The sequence below is a fragment of the Morone saxatilis genome, unplaced genomic scaffold, assembly GCF_004916995.1.
Source record: "Morone saxatilis isolate NCDOM2014 unplaced genomic scaffold, NCSU_SB_2.0 Contig1, whole genome shotgun sequence".
In the NCBI taxonomy this organism is placed as follows: domain Eukaryota; kingdom Metazoa; phylum Chordata; class Actinopteri; family Moronidae; genus Morone; species Morone saxatilis.
The window spans coordinates 10,424,956-10,446,393 of NW_023339651.1; the positions used below are offsets into that span (position 1 = coordinate 10,424,956).

General features: G+C 39.7%; 2 protein-coding genes across 2 annotated transcripts in view; one reads left to right on the forward strand and one right to left on the reverse strand.

The window, feature by feature from the left end:
* The window catches only part of pde6c (phosphodiesterase 6C, cGMP-specific, cone, alpha prime), a 29,909-nt gene extending 19,326 nt beyond the window's left edge, over positions 1-10,583 (forward strand). Inside the window, exons 11-31 of the mRNA XM_035663756.1 lie at positions 247-399; positions 1,429-1,518; positions 1,626-1,766; positions 1,862-1,936; positions 2,052-2,116; positions 2,449-2,515; positions 2,781-2,828; positions 2,994-3,143; positions 3,540-3,683; positions 4,019-4,084; positions 4,213-4,368; positions 4,929-5,036; positions 5,438-5,547; positions 5,660-5,747; positions 5,837-5,937; positions 6,137-6,244; positions 6,421-6,484; positions 6,921-6,995; positions 7,104-7,187; positions 8,144-8,297; positions 8,429-10,583. Of these exons, the coding sequence (XP_035519649.1) occupies positions 247-399; positions 1,429-1,518; positions 1,626-1,766; positions 1,862-1,936; positions 2,052-2,116; positions 2,449-2,515; positions 2,781-2,828; positions 2,994-3,143; positions 3,540-3,683; positions 4,019-4,084; positions 4,213-4,368; positions 4,929-5,036; positions 5,438-5,547; positions 5,660-5,747; positions 5,837-5,937; positions 6,137-6,244; positions 6,421-6,484; positions 6,921-6,995; positions 7,104-7,187; positions 8,144-8,297; positions 8,429-8,475 (2,094 nt within the window). The 3' untranslated portion in view covers positions 8,476-10,583. The remainder of the gene's footprint in view (positions 1-246; positions 400-1,428; positions 1,519-1,625; positions 1,767-1,861; positions 1,937-2,051; positions 2,117-2,448; positions 2,516-2,780; positions 2,829-2,993; positions 3,144-3,539; positions 3,684-4,018; positions 4,085-4,212; positions 4,369-4,928; positions 5,037-5,437; positions 5,548-5,659; positions 5,748-5,836; positions 5,938-6,136; positions 6,245-6,420; positions 6,485-6,920; positions 6,996-7,103; positions 7,188-8,143; positions 8,298-8,428) is intronic.
* Positions 10,584-12,625: 2,042 nt separating this feature from the next.
* The window catches only part of fra10ac1 (FRA10A associated CGG repeat 1), a 15,137-nt gene continuing 6,324 nt past the window's right edge, over positions 12,626-21,438 (reverse strand). Inside the window, exons 9-14 of the mRNA XM_035668034.1 lie at positions 16,283-16,396; positions 15,229-15,271; positions 14,707-14,837; positions 14,497-14,547; positions 13,452-13,536; positions 12,626-12,826 (exon numbers count right to left, since the gene is read on the reverse strand). Of these exons, the coding sequence (XP_035523927.1) occupies positions 12,784-12,826; positions 13,452-13,536; positions 14,497-14,547; positions 14,707-14,837; positions 15,229-15,271; positions 16,283-16,396 (467 nt within the window). The 3' untranslated portion in view covers positions 12,626-12,783. The remainder of the gene's footprint in view (positions 12,827-13,451; positions 13,537-14,496; positions 14,548-14,706; positions 14,838-15,228; positions 15,272-16,282; positions 16,397-21,438) is intronic.

A 21,438-nucleotide genomic window follows, 5' to 3' on the forward strand; every position in this document is an offset into this window, starting at 1 on the left:
TTATTTAAAAGTGAGATCAGACAGCATGCTGCCCTCTATTTGAAAAAAGTCAATGTTAGATACATTGTGAATATGAATCTTTCAATCTGCCAGGCAGTTAATGAGCTTATGGCATTGAACTGCATAGAATGAAACGAAGAGTGTAAATGTGAATGTGTTGTTGTGTGTTAGTGAATCTGTTTTATATCGACATTTGGATTATCCCAAACTTGATTTTCTTCTTTTTCTCTCTCTCTCTCGATACAGAATAAAAAGTTCTGTGACTTTGTGGATAAACAGACTGGATACAAGACTAAATGCATGCTCACGTTCCCTCTGGTGGCTGACAAAGAGTGCATTGGAGTCGCCATTGCACTAAACAAAATAGGAGCTGATGCGTTCTCCCCAGAGGATGAGACGGTAAGAATACACACTTAAACATGTAAATTCACTCTTATCCGCAGGGATTTGCTAAGTGAGCTATAGTAGGGTTGTGTTTCAGACACCCTGATGCATGGCTGACACTTACTGTTTCATAAATCAAACCTAAATTTGAAGTCTTATTTGTCTTAAGCAGCTAAAACCAGATTTTACAGTAATTCTCTGTTCATCATATCTATAGTTGCTTGTCTGCTACTTTAAAAACTGCCTGGGCTCTGCCATTTGAAATTTGCAACTAAATAAAGAATATTGCTGTAATTATATTTCACCAGTGGGGTGCAAAATACTTCCATTATGTCAGTGGGAGCTAATCAGACCTGACTGACTTGATGCAGTTGCTTTTGAGCATTTGACAAGAAAAAAAAGGCATTGTGATTTAACTGGCAATATGTTATCTCTGTAGTCTATATCAGAGAACATTCGCTGCTGTCTCTTGTTATTCAGAAGCTAAAACTCACACTGAGGCACAGTTACATAAAAATTGAACTGGGTCAGATGGAAATTCTGTTTTTATAGACTATTTGCAGTTATACAGAAACTAAAAAGCTGTGAGTAAAGAGATGTAAGGAAAGGATTAATGGAAATTATGCCCAGGGCAAAGGGTTTCACTTCTAACATGCATGATCATGTCTCATATTGCTACATTCTTTGTGTATATAGACAGATAGAACATTATAATCTCTTTCTTTTTACATATTATCTCTAGGTAAAAATCTTGTAAATGTGGACTTCCAAATCCATGTACAAAATGTGTGCAGTCTGTGGAAAGATTGGCCAAACATGGAACTAAAAGACCTTGTGAATTTTCAACCTATTTATTTATATTTACAGATCTGTCAAATCCATATTTCATCATATGTGAGCAATATTCTGAGGACACATACTCATAAATCACACCTTTCCTGGAGGGGGAAATGTAGCCAAATGGCACTGTACGTAGAAAAGTTCCCCTGTCTTAATTGTGCTGTTGTGTATTAATACAAACCTTTAATCTCCTTTGGTCCTTAGCTCTTCCACAAGTACATGAACTTTGCTCAAGTCCTCGCCCTGCAGCATCACACAGCCTACATGTTCAATGTGGAGTCGAGAAGGAGTCAGGTACACCTCCCGTTAGTTAGTAGTAGTAAGCGTTAAACAGATCTCATGCTATAGGCCATAGCTAAATATGTAATTACCCACATTCACTGCTGTCCTTGTGCTCATAGGTGCTGCTCTGGTCGGCCAGTAAAGTGTTTGAGGAGTTGACAGACATTGAGAGACAGTTCCACAAAGCCCTCTATACTGTAAGGACCTATCTACTATGTGAGCGATACTCAGTGGGTCTGTTGGACATGACCAAAGAGAAGGTTGGTTTTGCAGAATATATTCAATAATAAATAGCATTCATGGTTAGAGGCATAAATAACTTAAAACTATTATTGTCTGTGTTTTTCCCCTGCAGGAATTCTATGATGAATGGCCAGTGAAACTGGGAGATGTGGAACCCTATAAAGGACCAAAAACGCCAGACGGCAGGGTAACCAAATTATTTTTCTCCTCATTTATTCAGTTTTGTAGTACTTTAAATCTTACACCCTTCATCTTTTGTCTAACAGAGTTTGATCACCAAGATGTAATTTCATTTTATACAGGAGGTCATCTTCTACAAGATCATTGACTACCTCCTGGAAGGCAAAGAAGAAATCAAAGTCATACCGTGAGCAGCATTAGCTACAAATCCACATAAACTAATGCAACACATTTCAAAATAATACTTCAAAATACAGTATCAAAACATTGAAGAGCTTTGTTCACAGTCTTATTTCAAAATAAATGTCCTAACTTAATTTTAGTACAAATCAGATCTCACACTCAAATTAACAAAATTTAGAGCCCAAATTGAATATAAAGCTAAGAAGACACTGACATTTCTAGGGTTTCTGCAGAGGCAACATAATGTACGAGAGTCAGCACTTGTTTCACTTGCTTCTCAGTGAATAATGTGCTCCCTCGGGCTCACACCACTCTGTATGTTTCTCTCTTTTTCAGTGGTCCACCTGCAGATCACTGGGCTCTGGTTAGCGGGCTACCGACCTATGTTGCAGAAAACGGCTTTGTAAGTCTCTCGCCAGATGCTGCAGGATTATTCATTATAAGAATCACTAGAAAAATGAGAGGGAACTGGTTTGTGAAATAGGCACAGAGACTTGTAGAGAATGTAGTGAAACAAAAGACACAGGGACACATTCAGTGCAATGTGATAATACTTGAAGAGTATGTCACCTACATATACCTAGATTTCTGTGTAAAAAATCAGCTAATAGGTTGGAATACTTGGGATATTCAACTTGAATGTTTTTTTTTTATGTGACGGCCTGCAGATTTGCAACATGATGAACGTGGCTGCAGATGATTTCTTCACTTTCCAGGTGAGAGACGTTTACTGTCCTTCCACATATAGGAATTTTCTAGGGCCACCTTGTTATCCTCCTATATTTCCCATATGCACACAAAAGAAAACACATCAGTATCGGTTTGGATATACTTTATTTATAAGTATATATATACAAGTATTTTATCTCAATGTCTTTCAGAAAGAGTCTGTGGATGATACAGGTTTTGTCATCAAGAATGTGTTGTCGCTGCCCATTGTCAACAAGAAGGAAGAAATTGTGGGCATTGCCACTTTCTTCAATAGGAAAGATGGCAGGCCATTTGATGAGCATGATGAACAGATCACTGAGGTCAGTGCCACACATTCTCTCTCTCTTGTTTTATTTTCCTCTCACCATCAAACAGGCATTGTCTGTCTGTGTGTAGACACACTCTACACCACAGGTTTCCCTCATAAAAGGAAAGATCTGTTCTGATTTTGTTGCAATTTGCATGTTAATGAAGAAAAATGTCCTAAAACAGCAGTTACTTCATAATGCTTTGATACATTGAGTTTGCTGTAGCACCACTCATGTGCTAAGTGATGAAAAGTATCTATAAATATTTGCTCAGTGCATTCATTAGCTTAATTAACAAGGTAAAAACAATAATTAGAAATACATCAGGGCGGTGGAGGCGGCTCTGTGGCTTCTTGTTTGGATGTGTTTCCTCTCTCTCATTCTCTCTCACTCATTGTTTTGTACCAGGCCCTGACACAGTTCTTGGGTTGGTCGGTGCTGGTCTGCGACACCTACGACAGGCTGAACCGCATGGAGTGGAGGAAAGACATTGCTCAGGAGATGCTCATGTACCAGACCAGATGCACCAAAGATGAGATGCAGTCCATTCTGGTCAGTACCGACCTTACCTTGCTCCACATTTTCTCTCACCTCTGATGTCTCTTAGCATTTGAGGCCACTCAAGCAGGTATTAAAAGTAGTCAAAGGTTAATGTGCCGTGCATATCTTTTTAAGTACCAGTGCTCCAATAGCAGCTATTAGAGGACTAATGAAAGGTCCAGTGAATCACTTATCCGTTCGGGAACTAGCATTTGAGACGATGACACGATAACAGTTTACAAGGTTACAGCTTGGAGCACTTGTCTGAAGTGTTTGAAAACATTGTGCGTGTTCATGGGCTGAATGCAAATGGCGTTATAAATGATTGCTCTCTCTTATATAACCAGAACACCAAAGAGAAGTTTGACGCGGAGCCTGAAGACTGCGACCCGAAAGACCTGTACAAACTATTGGTATGTTTTGTTGAAACACGTTGACTATCTTGAGATTGACATTGTAATTACATAGCCATCCTTCAATTCTTGAGTACTGAATGATTCATCGATGTCTCCTGCGTGTGCTGCATCGTGTTTTTGTTCAGAAAGGAACCTGCCCGCCAGCTGACAATGTCAACGGAGAGAATCTGTACTCGTTCGGCTTCAGCGACTTCCCTGTTTCAGAGTTCAACCTCATCAAAGCCGGCATTCGCATGTTCTTTGAGCTCGGAGTGGTTGAGAAGTTTAAAGTTCCCGCAGAGGTGAGTCATTTGAATGTAGCAAGATGCTCTTAATGGTGCTGGTGCTGCAAATGGCCCTTAGCATCCTGAGAATATCCCAATTTGTTTCTGCAGATGTTGCTATTGTCCATCTGGAATACGATTATTTTCTTTTTTATAAGTATTTAATTAAAACATGTATGAAAAAAGTGTGAATTGATTTGATTAAAAAACCCTGCAAATGCAAACATACAATCCATGTGAAATGTGGGTACTTCAAAATATGTGAAGAATAGAAATGACGTGCCTTAAGGATGAATGTTCATAGCATCATCAATATTTTAAGTGACAGGCAATCTGCCATGGGTCTATTTTCCTGGGAAGAGAGAAGTAGATGTGATTTTTAATTAGTCTCTGGAGGCACATCATGCTGCAGCTACAAATCTGAGTGATACTCGGCAGTGTAGCTGTGAAGGCAGAGCGTTTTTGTTTTTTCAAACACGGGTACATCAAGCTGAGTCATGGCCATGGCTCACCTAAAAGCCTGTTGTCTCTTCTTTTCTGTTCTCTAAACCCACCTTCCACCTCTCTATCCATCTCAGACATTGACCAAATGGATGTACACAGTGAGGAAGGGCTACCGTGACATCACCTACCACAACTGGAGGCACGGCTTCAACGTAGGCCACACCATGTTCTGCCTGCTGCAGGTAACGCCCGCACAGCATCTGCTGCCTCTACAGAAAACCCCAACTGTAAAGCTCACAAATTAACAGGATCATCCTCTAAGTTGTTGTTTCATCTGCTCCACTTTCCTACTGCTCAGTCTGTTCATTGTAGAACAGACCGCTATGTCTCACAGGACTGTGTGAACCTCGTGCATAGGCTTATAACATATGTTATATTCCTTATAATAACATGAGATCAATACAGATAGCTAATATGAGCACTGACTATGCCCAATATTTAGCTTTTTTTTAATTTAAAAGTTCTAGAAATAGGCGTCAAATGAGAATAAATATTTTACACATTTTTATAGGTGGTCACAATCTAAACCACAAACTCAAATACCTCCACATAATAATCCCTGATTTTTCTCTTCGGCCTACAGACAGGGAGGCTGAGGAAGTACTACTCTGATCTAGATGCCTTCGCAATGGTGGCAGCCGCTTTCTGCCACGATATCGACCACAGAGGGACCAACAACCTCTACCAGACAAAGCAAGTCAAGATATTTTATTTTGGTGATTACATATGTGTGTGTGTGTGTGTGTGTGTGTGTGTGTAACCAGTGTTGTCAATATGTTTTCCAACCTTTTTTTTTTTTTTGCAGGAGTGCATCTCCTTTGGCTAAACTTCATGGCTCCTCAATCATGGAGCGGCACCATTTGGAGTACAGCAAGACGCTCATGGCTGAGGAGGTATAACAATAAATTCGAAAAAAATCAGACTTAAGTGGTATTTAGGAAAAGGCACACACATTTTAAACACTCTTCGCTGTTCCTTGCAGAGCCTGAACATCTTCTGCAACCTCCAGAAGCGCCAGTTTGAGAATGTGCAGCACTTGTTTGACGTGTGCATCATCGCCACTGATCTGGCCCTTTACTTCAAGTAGGTTATCTGAAATACTGCACTCGGACTACTAGAATGCTACCACACTACAGCTGTAGATAGTGACAGGTGTGAAGTAATGTTAGTGACTGGATCCTACTTTTGGCTGACCCAGTGCGTTTTCTGGAATCAATTTATGTATTTGCTTAGTTCAGTTGAGGTCTGATTGACTTTCTGCCATTTGTTTGTCTCCACGCAGAAAAAGAACTATGTTCCAAAACATTGTGAATGCCACTGAGCCAATGCCAGATGAAAAGGAGGCCATTGCCTACATCTCCAACAACTCCACCAGGAAGGAAATCGTCATGTATGTAACTGATTTAAGCAGAAGATATTACAGGTCTTGAGGCAACTCTGTCCAGTTAACTTTAAAATATATATTGTGGGGAGAAGAGTTCTGCAAAAGCAGCCCCCTTACAAATCATCAGCATCAGTAGCAGGGTGTCATCTTCTCTCCCCTGACTGTCTGTCTCTCACCTCCAGGGCCATGATGATGACAGGTTGTGACTTGTCTGCTATCACCAAACCCTGGGAAGTACAGAGCAAGGTGGGTGCCTTCACAGCCTTCACAGCCTTCACATGGGCTCATTAAAGAATATATAGTGAAGCTCACAAGAAGCAAAAAATAGATAGGAGCTAGTTTTATCATATAATTTGCTGATAGAGTACACATTGCATTATTTTACCCTGTCCATCATGCATCTTTGATCAGGTTATTCAGCTTTGAGATCAAATGCTAAAAGCTTCACAGAAGGTCAAAAAGGTTTTATATTTATAGCTGGCAGAAGAGATCCTCCGTCCCTCCCATGTAAATGTAGATACTGTAGGCTGGAAACAAGTCAAAATAACAACATATAAGAATGTCCTGAGAGTGAAATGTATATATTTCATTTATTGCTTTTTTGTTTTTGCAATCCCTTTCTCTCTATTATTATTCTGTATCATTCTTTTTTTTTTTCCCTGTTTGTCTATTACCTCTCCAGGTGGCTCTGATGGTTGCTGCTGAATTCTGGGAACAAGGAGATTTGGAGAGAAGTGTTTTGGACCAACAACCAATTGTAAGGGTCATACCCCTCTTGTGCTTTCTCTTCATTTTTACAGGATTTAAAAAAAAAGGTTTCTCAGGGTTGTTTTTCATCTGAAACTCTCTCCTCTGTCCCTCTCAGCCCATGATGGACAGAAACTGTGCCGAACAGCTACCCAAGATGCAGTGTGGTTTCATCGACTTTGTGTGCTCCTTTGTATACAAGGTAATGAACAGCTTTCGCACCCCACAGCTGCATCATTCTTCCTAAGAAAAATGACAAGTATGATTATTATAAGCAGTGAAGGGGAGGTGATTGTCTGAAGATGGATCTTGAGGCATGACAAAATACATGGGTTTTGCACACAAAAAAAGGGAGTCCGGTTGGTGCTCTGTGTTGCAACAATTAATCTGTAACTTCTGGAATTTAAACACAGCCACAGTCTAAGAGGGCTGTAACAATTGAATCCAGCTTCTGTTTGATTTAGATTCTCAGCAAAGCAGCATAAAAAACTTTATTCTGTCCACAATTTGTTTTGATTCAGTTTGATTTAATCAATTTTGATACTTTCAAAGAGTATCAGCTCTACAAATGTGAACTGTGAAAGTAACCAAACTCCATAGTTACAAGTGTGACGACTATTTTCAAGGCAATAACATTCATTTTCAAGCCCCTACTGTGCGATAAATACTTATTCGTAAAGCCTGGTGTTCAATTTTGAATGAGACTGTGTCAGAAAGGTGTAGCTTCAACTCGATAGAGCTGAATAACTAACTGTATGTGGGCACACAAACCAACATGCACACCTAATCTATAATGCAGTCTAAAAAAAACATTCCTACAGACTACAAAATGACCATTAGAGTTAAATAATTTCTCAAACACTCTCATTATTAGCTTTACAGATGTGTTGTTGCAGCTTCAACCATCTGAGGTTGGATAACAGGATGTATAGAAATGAACCTGTTGAGCCCAGCTGGCCCCAGGAGGAATGTCAGTTAGCTGTTTGTCACAATGGTATTTGGACAAGAACACACACATCTGTAACTGTGAACATGTGTTGGTCGTCCCTCTGGACTTGGGGTATATCATGTATTTGCAATGCCAAAAGTCCTTCCCTTGACAGTATGTATCCCATAAAGTGAATAACATATACTTAATTTATTTCTTTCATTTATCAGGAGTTTTCCCGGTTCCACAAAGAGATCACGCCCATGTTTGATGGTCTGAACAACAACAGGGCACACTGGAATGAGCGAGCCGAAGTATACAATGCAAAGATGAAGGCCATTGAGGATGAGAAGAAGAAACTGGAAGAAGAGGAAGCCAAGAAAGGTAAAAAAAAAAAAAATAGATGTGTGTATATTGGTTTAGTTGATGGCCTGATAGAGGTGTTTAGTGTTAGTGTTAGTGTGAATCATAACTTATTAGTGCATCTTTTCTTTTATTTCTGTGTGTTTATTAAGCTGGTGGAGGAGGCGACGGGAAGTCAAAGACCTGCACCATCTGCTAAGTTCTTCCAGGGCTTCTTGATCTGGACTAATGCGGTCTGGTTAGGCCTAATCTAGGCTACGCTGACAACTAGTCTAGTTGGAGCTTGACTAGGCTAGCTTGGTCTGGTCTGATCTACACCAGCCTAGTTCTCTCTGGTTAGGTGCTGTCCGCTCTGATGCTGTCCAGTCCAGCCCTGTTTGGTCTGACCTGGTTCAGTCTAGCCTAACTTTAGTCTAGTGTAGTCAGGTGTGGTCTGCGGTCCAGCCTAACTACCCTCCAAGGAGGGAAGAGTCAGAAACATCACCAAGAAGTAATGTTGGGACTCTGACTGCAACGGAGAAGCCGTTTGACTCTGAAGATGTGATGTGTTTGAAACTTCCTCCGCCATGAACAATCAAAAACCAACACGGACGACATATATTTCCCTTTAACATAGCAATAATCTATATATTTCTGTCATGTATGGTTTGACACCATGGTTGGATATGCTCAAAAGTTGTAAGCAAATTTTCCAAGTCAAGCTAAAGTACAGATACAAACTCTTTAGTATGAATAGCCCAGATAGGGTACTGTAGGTTGCACAATGCACTTAGCTGCTGCTGTTTTGGCAGCAGCAGGCCATGAAGGGAGGGCAGGCAGGCACAATAATATAATAATATTGGTTTTTTTTGTTTTTTTTTAGTCAACAGTTAAAGTAGCATGAGTTGTGGAATGAATTCCTTGAACACAAGAGCAGGAAACTGCAATCTGAAGGATCTGTTAATGCTGCGTTACAAACCTTGAAGCTCAGATACTATAGCGCTCATTCGAACAAGGGCTGATGTTCTTTTACCTCAAAAAGGCGCCGGTGAGTTGTGTAAGGGTGTATTTCTTTTAATATGCAATCTAACTATATACATATATTTTTTTGGATTCTTTGTCTGAGAATTTTGTACTTGAACTGTCTTCACGGATGGAGAGTTTGAGGCGAGCTTTGAGAGAGGGCGTTGTGAATCTAGAAAATGTGAAAACTTTATTGTCAGCTTTGAAAAACACTTGTAAGCTGTTATCTTTATGTCCAATGACCTGGAAAAAATGTATTGAAAAAGGTAATATACATAATATTTACGCCAGTGTTTAGAGCAAAATTCAATTCAAAAAACGATAACTTCTTTTAAATGTGCATGATTTCACATGTATATAGTTTATTACATAGAAACTGTAAAATGTAAATTGTGTAAACTTAAGAATAAATTAAGCATAAAACTGATTTGAAGGATGTAAAGTGAAAGCAACCTTTGTTTCTTCTAAGGAGGCAAGAGTCGGAGTCAAACAGGGCACGGTAGATCTACCTCCCTTGTAAGAAGATTTGATGGGATTTGATTTGATTGCCAGCCAGCCTTTGAGATCCACACAGCTTTAGACTTTAAAAACCCTTCTTACAGAGAAGGTAAAGCAGGCTACCTAAACCTTATTTGTATGTACAGACGACTTGTGTTTAAAATGGGCAGATGGAACTATAGCATCAATGATTGTACGACGGTACAGACTTCGTTCTTCACCGATGTCATTCTTCACACAACGCCTCTCCATATAAACCTGAAATGAACTTGATTTGGTCAGGCATCTAAGTTGACAGCGCAACCCCTGTGAACTTTCTGAAACACTTTTAGCAGTGTCCCTCCCGGGTGCAGAGGCAAGCCCTCAACTTCCTGTTACACAATGGCATCTCCTCTAATCAACAGGGCATCAATCAAAGGCACTTAATCCTATCAGAATGGCTTTGGGACTACCTGGAAACTTATTTTCTGCTGCTTGAGGTGAAGCAAGGAGCCGTTGTGATTACTGGAGCCAACACTGTGCTAAAAACTTTTACTGAATGAACCCCTGAGTGATATGTTTTAATGATTTAACCATGAAATTACCTCATTATTGCTGCTGCACACATTTTATATGGATGGTTACACCACCGGTTTTGTCTCCAGTCATAAAAAAATGGCTCCTTGCTTTTCCTTCAAAGATCCTTTTTGAGATACCAAATAATGCACTGTATACTTTCTCCTTATCCCATCAGCTGTCATTCAGATAATAGAAATCATTTGAAGTATGAAATTACCACTACTGTATGTATGTGTCATGAGATGTAATATGTGTAAGCAAATAAAGGATTTATGGAGGTGTACAAATTGAGAGAAACACTTTTCCTCAATATGAAAATAGTACCTCACACACACAAAGGTGATATCTATTCTATACTATCTCTTATTCACACTTGACTTGCACGCACATGAAGGTTAGCCAGAGACAGAGAATGAAACCTTGGGCTTAGCTGCGACATTGCTCGTTCTTAGACATATATCGTGCAGGGATCTTAGAGGCTCCAAAGCTGGATGAGCCTCCAGGGAAAGAGGATCAGTGGATTGGTTCTGATCCTTGCCCGATACAGTGTTGTCTGGCCATGTTATTCAGCATCCCGTGTCCTGCCCGTCTGCAGATTGTGCATGCAGGAAATTGCAGAATGTGTGGTGTTTAGTTAAAAATGTAAGTATACATTCATTTAGAAGACAGTAGAACAAAGCCACAGCACTGCATTCCAGTATGTGTGTAATTTGAGTGACAGATGCTACTTTGGCCTCCCCTTACAAGATGGTATATTTGACGAGGGAACAGGACAAGCCCTATAATCTATCATTTTGTGCGACACTTCAGCTTGTAAAACCCTGTATCAACACGACTGCCCATCCCGCCAACAATTTAGGGGTCAGTGGGTGTAGAGCTGGCCTCCTCTACAGGCTGCGCCATCACAGGGGTGGGTCTTCACAGGGAACCACCTCGAAATGCACACCTCGAATGTTAAATTTTATGTCTCTCTCCTCTCAAAAGTGTTTTCTTTTTTTCTTGCAATTTTACTTTCATTAGCTTTAAGGGGGGAAAGTTTCTCTGTGCTCTCTGTTTAACACATGCATCATTTTGTGACATTACAACAAGTTTAAAAGCCAATCATGGTCCAAATTGCAACTTACAAAAGTGGGTTGTGGAAACTTCTTCTAGTTAAACTTCTTACATGTGTGCATACTCATAGATTTTAATGAGGGAGAAAGAGTAGAATTTTAGCTGGTTCTACTTTTTTGAAACACCATAGAAAACAAAAATCACTTTTCAAGGAGGGTATTTTTATGTGTTAAAACATGGCGGGAAGGGGAGATTTAAATGTTAACATTATTTGGGATTAAAAAATTTCTCCCAGGACATTCGCATGGGCCAAATTTCCAAAGCAAGAATTTAAAGAAAAAACAGATGTTGACAACATGATTGATTGAACAGTGAATGCATCCAGGTGTACAAGTATAGGCAGGGGTCAAACCACTTCCCACCGGTACTCAAAAACAACACTGTTGTTACTCAATGTACCATTCACTACACTTAACCAGCTCCTAGCTTACAATGCCATGAATCACACAGTAAAAGACTTCTCCTGTGAGAGCAGAGAAAAAAAGTTATAATGAGACAGAGTAGAAAGTAAAGTCTTTATTTAAGCCAAGGACTATAATCTCCTAGCAACCTCACAGTTTCCTTTTGCGGAAAGTAAAGGCCTCAATCTGCCCTTGGCCAGAAGAAAGTCACAAGCTAATCCTTGTTGTCTTCTTTTTTAAGAGCAGAGTGCTTCACTCTTTCGTATTTCTATTTCACAGGAAGAACTCTAGAAAATCTAAAGCGCAGATGCAATGAATAAGAGATAACTTAAAGTTTAGGCAATCCAAGACTAAGAGTCAACAGCCATGTTAGCAGCTCTGTGAAGCTGTACGAGTTAATGCCACCGTCAGCATACTAACAGACAATGCTAACATACTGATGTTAAACAGGTATAATGTTTCCTATCAGCATTTTAGCATGCTAAGATTTGCTAATTAGCACTAAAGACAAAGTACAACTGTCATTGGTTTTGCAAATATTAATTTATAAAGTTTAAATTTTGACTTGATGTTGGCTCTAGATGAAAGGTTAATCACCAAAGTAATTACACTTCATGCCAAAGGGACATAAAGTTGTGGGCCGACTGACAGATAGACACTGCCATCCCGAGAGCCACACTGCTACCGTTTCTAAAACTATTTTTACAGGATTTCCTGCAGTGATAGTGGTGGGATTGAAACGGCACGATGACAGACATGTAAATCAAAGACTGATGGTTACACATTGATAAAACATTGTTTTATTTCTGTAGCAGTAATGAAACATACAGTCAAAAGAAATGTACATGCACACAAGACTCAAACAGAACATGCTTAGTGTCAGCGGTGCGCCAAAGGAAGTGTAGTCACAGCAGGGTTGCCGCTGATACCAGCAGTCAAAGGAACATGTCTTCAAAGTACTCATCAAACTCCTCCTCCCTAGACAGAAAAAAACACAAAATCACTGTGTTAGTTCCTGTTATGCACGGTGCTGACAGACTTTTAAATGCTTTGTATGGGTGGCCCATGACTAACTGGCAGATTTATAGCTATGCTTTTTTATTTCATTTACATTTTATTCATGCTCTGAACAATCTGAAATGATGTGGAGTACAAACACTGGTACAGAATACAGACAAATAAATAGTGGCGGAAAGCACAAAAAAGTCAGTTTAAATGAAGGCAAGAATACTCAGAAAGGCACCTAATGTACTTACTATCGTTGGCTTAACTGAATGTAACAAAGGAGTAGGTATGATTAATATAAATCAACCGAAAACACTGCCTGTTATGGTTTTCTTTTCAGTAATATTACCTCTTTCTCAGAGCAGAAACCTAAATTGCAAGAGCAGCATGACAGGACAAGCCAAGTAAAGGCAGGTTAAAGGTTTACCAACTTTCCTGACAGTTCAGAACAGCTTTGTGCAGGGTATCTAAGTGGTCTATGTACTGTGCTATATAGAGATCCATAACCTATGTAGGCTAAGTCGGTATGACTGTCTCTGATGGTCTTACAGCAGCTTACTGCGTGCGGTTTCATATGAACATTTGCTGTTAACCTCACCTTGACTTTTCCTCCACAGCAGGGGCTGGTCCTCGCCAGTGGTCGGCTTCCGATTGGCCCTTTTGCTCATCGCCAGCTTCGGAGTCTAGTGGGAGAGTTTCAGAGAGTGGTGGTCAAACTCCCAAGAAGAAAAAACTGGGTCGGCCAATAACCCTTGTCCATCAGTTTTAATAGTCAGGATCTTCACTGTTAGCGTAACATCAATAATTCATCTGAGGTTTTGCTGTAATTTCTTAGGAAATAAAGTGCATAAAGTACAATAAAGTATCAACTAAAGCGGATCCTGCATTGCTACCTAATCATATAGCGCTATATTGGGGGTAAATAGGGGACCAGCAACCTATTTTTACCCTCTGACAGTTTAATCTGACCGGGGCCAAACCAGATCACATTGTGTGAAACAAAAATAGTGGGCCCATAGATGTGCCCTTAGTATAAAGTTCTCCCAATTTTCCAGGAGACAAAGCTTCCATAACCTTAAAGTCTCTAACCCTCCCTCAACGCATTACAAATAACATGATGTTTTAGGATTCCTACATTTAATCAAGTTTAGCCTTTAACAACTGCTTCAAATATGTGCAGCTGAGAGAAAGACAGAAAGAAAGTGTTTTTGTACAGATTGCAATGCATGTTGAACTCAATGACACACGTTTGTTTTTGTGTACAACTGCACCCACCCACCCATCCATCCATCCATGCAGACAGACCCTGAAATGGGGACACAGGGGCAAAGACATATTTCATTTTATGCTGCTCACAGTGAAGGGCAAAAAGACAAGGAAAAAGGCAAAAAGTTGAGAGGAATGGGGAGAGAGACAGCTGAGAAAAAGCAGACGTGCTGTCTGTCTATTACTATACACTACAGGGCTAATGGATGTGTTTCCAATAAGGACTGTAAGGGTGTTTTCACTCCAAAAGTTTTGAGGAGTCTTCTTGGCCTAAAGGCCTGGGGGAGTAGATCATAAATTGTCTAATGTTCGTGTATTTTTAAAATGGGGGAGGTGTGTGTGTGTCTGAGTGTGTGATTGAGAGTTATGAATGCTACCTTTGTCCGAGTCCTGAGACTCCTCTGAGCCGCTGGAAGAGGTGGAACGATCTATAGAGAAACAGACGAGTTATAAAGTAAGATGTATTTTAATCAAAAGGGAGTCTTGGCAAAATAATATCAAACACAACAGAAAAATGGGAATTTCCAAGAACAAACAAGGCTTTTTCCCATGTGATGAGATTAGAAGAGGAGAGGAGAGAGTCTTACCTCTGTGCCTCTTGTGTTTGTGCTTCTTGGAGTGTGAAGACGATCTCTTCCTTTTCTTCTTCTTCTGTGATGGCTCCTGGTTCTCCATCGATAACCTTTTAGTCTTTGTCTTTGCTTTCACCTCCTTCCTCCTACAAACAGAATCAGACTTTGAACAAACTGTATTCACATTATCAAGCAGCCAATTCTAACTCTATTTGGAGGACAACCGGAAATCCATCAAGACCAAAGGCACTTTCAGAGGCACACGAATGAATCTTGGCTAGAGCTTTAAATGGATGAAAGCTTTGGGATATATAATCATGGCTGGTAAGACGGTTAGACAGGAGACATAAATTGTGGTCTGAATCCCAAACCTCTGCATGCTGTAAAATAATGTCTGCCGACTGTCCATTGTGACCTGCCCTACTTCTGTAAGACCAGTGCACTTTAAAAATGATTTAAAAATCATTCAATCGTGGGCAAAACGATCTACATTTTTAATGTAAAAATGTCTCAAAGGTGAAAAGTGTGTTAGCTTACTTGTGGTGGTAGTTGAGTTTGAAAGAGCATTCGGGGCATAGTCCTGGTTAGACAAACAAGAAGAAGAATTAGGTCAAAGTTGAGCATGAAAATGTATTTGATTTATTTTCATAGGGACAGGTACATGAATGTAAGTGTGTGTAGAATTTTACTTCATAAACCTGTAGTTTTCTAGTTCTGACAACTTTTACTAACTTCTGCTGAGGCATGAAAATGTGTCTAAACTGAGGAAATAGTTCCATCAGATATATATATATAGTATCATCTACATACAACTGGAAATCACCTTCATGACATAAGGCTGGTAAATTATACACTTGATCAGCCATAACATTACGACCACTAACACCACTCCCCATTTTTCTGCTTCTCATACATTAACTTTGAGGATAAAATGTTTACTTGCTGCCTTATATATCACCCACTGACAGGTGGCATGATAACCAGATAATCAGTGTCATTCACCTCACTTGTCAGTGGTGTATATAAACTAAAGAGAAGAGGGCCAAGGACAGAACCCTGTGGAACTCCTGTTTTACTCGTTATAATAACACACCTAGATTTGAACCTTTGTATTTAATGTATTGTATTCATTAATTCATATTCATTAATTCATTGCAACATCACCTTTACCCATTACATTTCTCCAATGTGCTTTATTAAGTTCATGCTCCAGGGTCACCAAGTTTCATTACTATCAAAACATTTATGACTGTAGTATTGAATTTAGAATTACTACAAACTGGATAACATTTTTAGTTGATGAGGAGAAACAACATGTCTGGATGTGACCTGTTGCACTTGCTTGTTAAAACAGCCTGTCATTTCTTGCTTGACTGAGTTCAGTATGACTGGTGGGTCCTCCAATTATGGTAATTATTCTAACAGGATTTTCTGCAGTATGATACCTGAAGGAGGATTATTATGAGCCGGGTCTTAGACGGGAACCCCCACCAGGCCACAGACACATACATGCACGTATGCAAGCATACACACACACACACACACACACCCACACACATACACACACCTTTACAGAAAAAATACTATTTACTTAGTTTGACCAGTGCATTTCTCTTCTCGCCGTGTTCCACATAGGCAAAATTTACTTCCCAGCTTTTTAGGCCTTCCTGCTTCTCGCAACGTTTGTTTCCACACTGGAACTGACCTGGAAGACCAGAGACAACATGTACTGTATACATAAAAACATATATTTCAATGGCATTTATCTCTTATACACGTGCACACAAAGGAAGACATTTCTTATTTGTTGAAATAGATTTCAACAGAACCCTGACAGAGCATGCACAAATATTCTAGTGTGTAAAGATTTATTATGCATGATATAGAAAGAATTAAAAATAAGAATTGATGCAAGTAGTAGAGAATGGCATAGAAAGTGGGTAAATGGTTTTTTATAAGATTATGGAATGCAGACTATAAATCTTGAAACGCTTCAGATTCTGCCAGGCAACCTCCAAACCCCGCTGCTCTCTCTTGACCCCCCTCCATCTATCTCTACATCCCTTCCTCTTTATCCCCCTGCTCCTTCTCTTCTCCCTTTCTTCACCTGCCTCATCCCCTCGGGCTTCCCTCCAGCCGCCGCACAGCCTGCCTATCATCCCTAGAGGAGCTTAAGGTGGCATTGATCTGGTCTCCGGGGTTCCTCCAGATTGTAGCAGAGGGAGCAAGTGCGTCAGAGCAGTCCATTCTTGGCACAGGGGCGAGAAATGCTCCTTACTCTGCGAGTGGAAAGTGATGCCTGTCCACACCTGCCTAAGACCGAGACTCTATAAACATTCAGCTGGGCATCATGGCTTTCAGCCACTTTGGTCATAAGGCAGACTTTCCCCTCACGTGCTGAATTAGATTAAGGTTGAATGACGTCAGCTAAAAAAGACACTTCTGGCTCCAGTCCAGGGTTGTGATGAGGTTGACTGGATTTATTTGGGAGGGCCTGACGTTATATTCAAACGAAAGAAAACAGTCAATGTACCAGTGCAGCAAAGCAAAATATTGAGCTGTATTTATTTATTTTTTGGACTAGACACCAAACAAATAGGATACTTTTAGCTGAGAAGACACTTTTACTCGGCCATTCAATTATCCTATGTTTTTGCAATATCCAAATAAGTCTAGAGCCATGCTTGCAACTCTAATGTTTACCTTGTTCACTATCTCATTCTAACAAGTTAGCATGATAACATTTGCTAATTAGCACTAAAAACAAATTACAGAATGGGAATGTCATTATTTACAGGTATGTGAACATTAACCAAAATACTGGGAAAAATTTTTTTTGACCTGATGATGGCACTAGATAAAAAGTCAGGGTCATCAAAGTGAATACAGTTCATCCTGAGGAGGGTATGAAAGTCTCTACAAAATGTCATAGCAATCCATTCAATAGTTGTAGTAGACATTCCAATTTGGACCAAAGTGGTGGACTGATACACCATTCGCAAATATTATATTCATTAATGAATTGACCAGAGAAAAACAGCAACAATTTGATGACTTGGCATTTTCAATTTAAGTGTTCTGGTTTTTCAATAAACGCAGCAGCTATGTGTATACATTCACCAATCTCCATTTAAAATGTCTTAAACCTTAAAGTTCTAAGTAAAGAGAAACTGCAAATGCCAGCATATCCCTTTCAATCCTTGATGACTCGTCCTTTTCTGACACTATTTGGGTGTGACTTGGGACAGGGCCATCTTCTTTACTGTGCCAACATGACGCCACGATCTGTGACTGATGCTCGACACCTAAGAGAATCCAGTCTTCACCATCACCAGTGACGTCAATTACGATCACACTGTAAATTCTCCCATGACATCCTCCGCTCTCCATCATGGACACAAAAAGGTCATTCAAATGCACGTACTGTGTATACACACACACCAGGCTCTATCTGTAAAGAAAGGTAAAAGCCTGTGCTTTGCCTACAGAAAACTAAGCACCCTTGAGCAAGGTACTGAATCCCATCGCTGCTGCAGAGCAACAGCACAGTGTCGAATATAAAAGAAGGTGATGTATTCGACAACATGGAGTGTGAATGTGTCTGACCCAGCTACTCACAACAACAACCCTGGTAGAGTGGAGTCAATAGAAATCTGTTTCTGGGCAAAATCTTTCAAAATAAATGTCAAAAACAAAATCAAGGTCAGAAAAGAGTATTTCACTTATTTCTGATTGTCTTCAGCCCCTTGGTCCAACGTTTCTTCCACATGAAAGCTAATAAGCACAACTTTAGCCACTGGTGCAGCACAGAAGGCATATTTTTAAATAATGCCCACAGAGCATCACTTCTTTACAAAATTTCACCCAAACCCTCCTGTATGATTTAGTTTTACAAACAAAGGATCTCTATTGGGTTTTGCTGACAGGTAGTGGGTGTCCTCACACACTGCATGAGCCTTGCATGCTCCATGAAAAGAGCTGGCACCAGGTTGGCTGAGTAAACCCCGTTAAGAGAGGAAACTCCTGTCCTCCTACGTCAATGGTTACTAATGCCACCAGCCAGCAGCCTGAGATCAAGACGGATACACCACAGGACAGATGGCTGCATGATTAACATTCACTGGAAGAAGTCACAGGGCAGTGACCTGAGCCAGTGATCTTTCACTTTCTATTCACTCTTGCGTAGCTATTAAAAGTTCACAAAGGACACATTATCATAAAACTAGCCCTGTTTTTGAGGAAATAATTTAATAAAAACGTGAAGTTCATGGTTGCTGACCAAGGGAATAGGTTTTTGCTAGACCAAACAAATCAAGTTGATTATAAACAATTGCTTATTAAGTTGAAGGTCACTGTGGATATATTCTTATCATACGAGACCTTATGAGACCGTAGAAAAGAATAGTTCAACATTTTGGGTAATGCCATTATTCGCTTTCTTGGTGAAAGCTAGATGAGACAATTGATACCACTCTTATGTTGAGCCCATTAAGCATAGCTTAGCATAAAGACAGGGAAACAGTTAGTTCGTAGCTATGTTTAAAGGTAAAAATCTGCCTTCTAGTCTAGGCGCAGGACTATTTTTTGGCCGGGCAGTCACTTCCTGGAGTCTTGTCGTAACAATGAAGTTGCTAGGCAACCTGCAAAACAAAATTAATCAGAAAGCTGGTCAATACACTCGACTTCTACTGCTAGCTAGTTAGGAACTTATGTGTAGAATCTTATGGCTCTGTTCAAAGGTACATAAAGAGTAGTTCATGTGAAGAGTTATCAGGGCCAGCCATATATATACATCTTAATCTTGGCGACAAACAAATGTTTCGGTCGCCAAGATTAAGAAGTCTGCACCCAAAACAATTTTTTGTATCCTTATTAAAGTGTAGACTTCATTCAAAAGTATGTGTGTTGTATGAGTGTGAAATAGTTATTGAGCCTGTGAATTCAGAGCTGTTTTCCAACCAACACTTGATACCCCCCACTCCTCCTCGGGGTCGACCACCTTTAATAAATTCTCAGCCTGTGGGAAACACTGAACGATCCACACTCACTGCCTCCAAGCAGATTTTTCTAATATTGGGAATGTAACTGGCATCCAAAAGACTGATTCTTTTTCCAACCACACAGTCCCACCTCTGACTCTGGATCAGATTTAGCCTTTCTGCCTGTCTTCCATATTAAAAAGGCAGTCCAGCTGACACTCTGACTGTTTTGCAACTTGTATTTACTCCACAACATCCGGTTAACTAAGTAGAACAAAAAGCATTATATACCACTGAGTTTGTGTTTTCTACAGTATCTTTCCAAATACCTGCCTTCCATCAGTCTCTCTCTGTAGACTATTGAGAAATAATTATTTGTGTTCATTTTAATGTGAGGGACAAACACATTAAAACAATAAAAACATGGACACTGGCAGTCTCTATTGTTAGACTGAGCAACTCTGAAAGCTTTATGGGCTGTGGGCTAATGAGCTATCTGTTCTAACACTTAGAAGAGACTCAGTTACTTCTCTGAGGCTGATTTAGTCCGGCACAACAGAGACTGGCAAGATATCCTTAAAAAGCACAAATCTTGTCTATGCTGGGACCCAGGCCAGGCTAAAGCAACTGAGAGGATCTCACCTTTAAATTAGGCTATTTATTTCATTTTATTTAAAAAAGGAAAAGGGAAAGAAAATGCAAGAACGTAATAGGATGCGACAATAGTCGAACACAATCTTTTATTAGCAGACTAAATGCTGTATATGAACCAGACAAATAAGTCTGAGGATGGAGCAGAGGCAGGTAAGTAAAAGAAAATAAAATATAAAAAAAATAAAATATGTAAAAATGTTATGTCACAAACTCCAAAATCCCCAAAACAAATACACTTAAAATGAAATAAAATCTAAGGTCAGTAAGTCAATAACTACCAAAAACTATAATGTCACAGTGCAGGCGTAAAGTGGCCCCACACTCCAACACTGTTTGCTAAACCAAAGCGGCAAAGGGAAGGTCAAACCTGATTCCTAATAAAAGTATAGTAGCTAACTTGTTCAAACCATTTAATATAGACAGGAAAGTTACATTAGCCAAGACCATACTCCATTTACTCTGACAGGAGGCCCACCAAAAATAAGCCTGGCTTCAACTACCTTTGACTTTGCCCTTGACCTCTTCCTGACAGCAAGACTAAAGCTCAATTTAAACCAGAAGGGTATAAACTCAATAAAAGACATGACTGAATGAAGCTCCTGGAGGCCTTACACCCCACATGTATATCTGCTCCAGCATAAAAGACTCTCAAGACCCATTTTAATATCACATTTGCTAATTATTGAGCGCTTTCTCTTATTACAAAATCATAACATATTGACTTTTTATTGGAAATAAAGATGATATTTGGCAAAATACTTCCATTATTATCCATGTCCTGATGTGTAATGTAATCAATGCGTAGGGAAGACGCCAATAGTAGCACTAAGGAACTATATTTTTACTAGTAGATGCCTGATTTCTTTGTACACATGAGCAGATGTTGTGATACATTGGTTTTACGCTATTTCACTGATCAACAGTTGGTGGCAGTAATGCACAAAGAAGCATCGCAAGGTGCCAATCAGGGTAAGGAAGAAGACAACTGATGAAGGTATTTAAAAAAAAAATCGGATTTTAAATTGTTCCTGTATATTTTTGTATTTGTGTAGTTGAAGTACTAATTTTAAACTTTAGTTCAGTCAGGACCACTTTTATCAAAATAACTTTTATT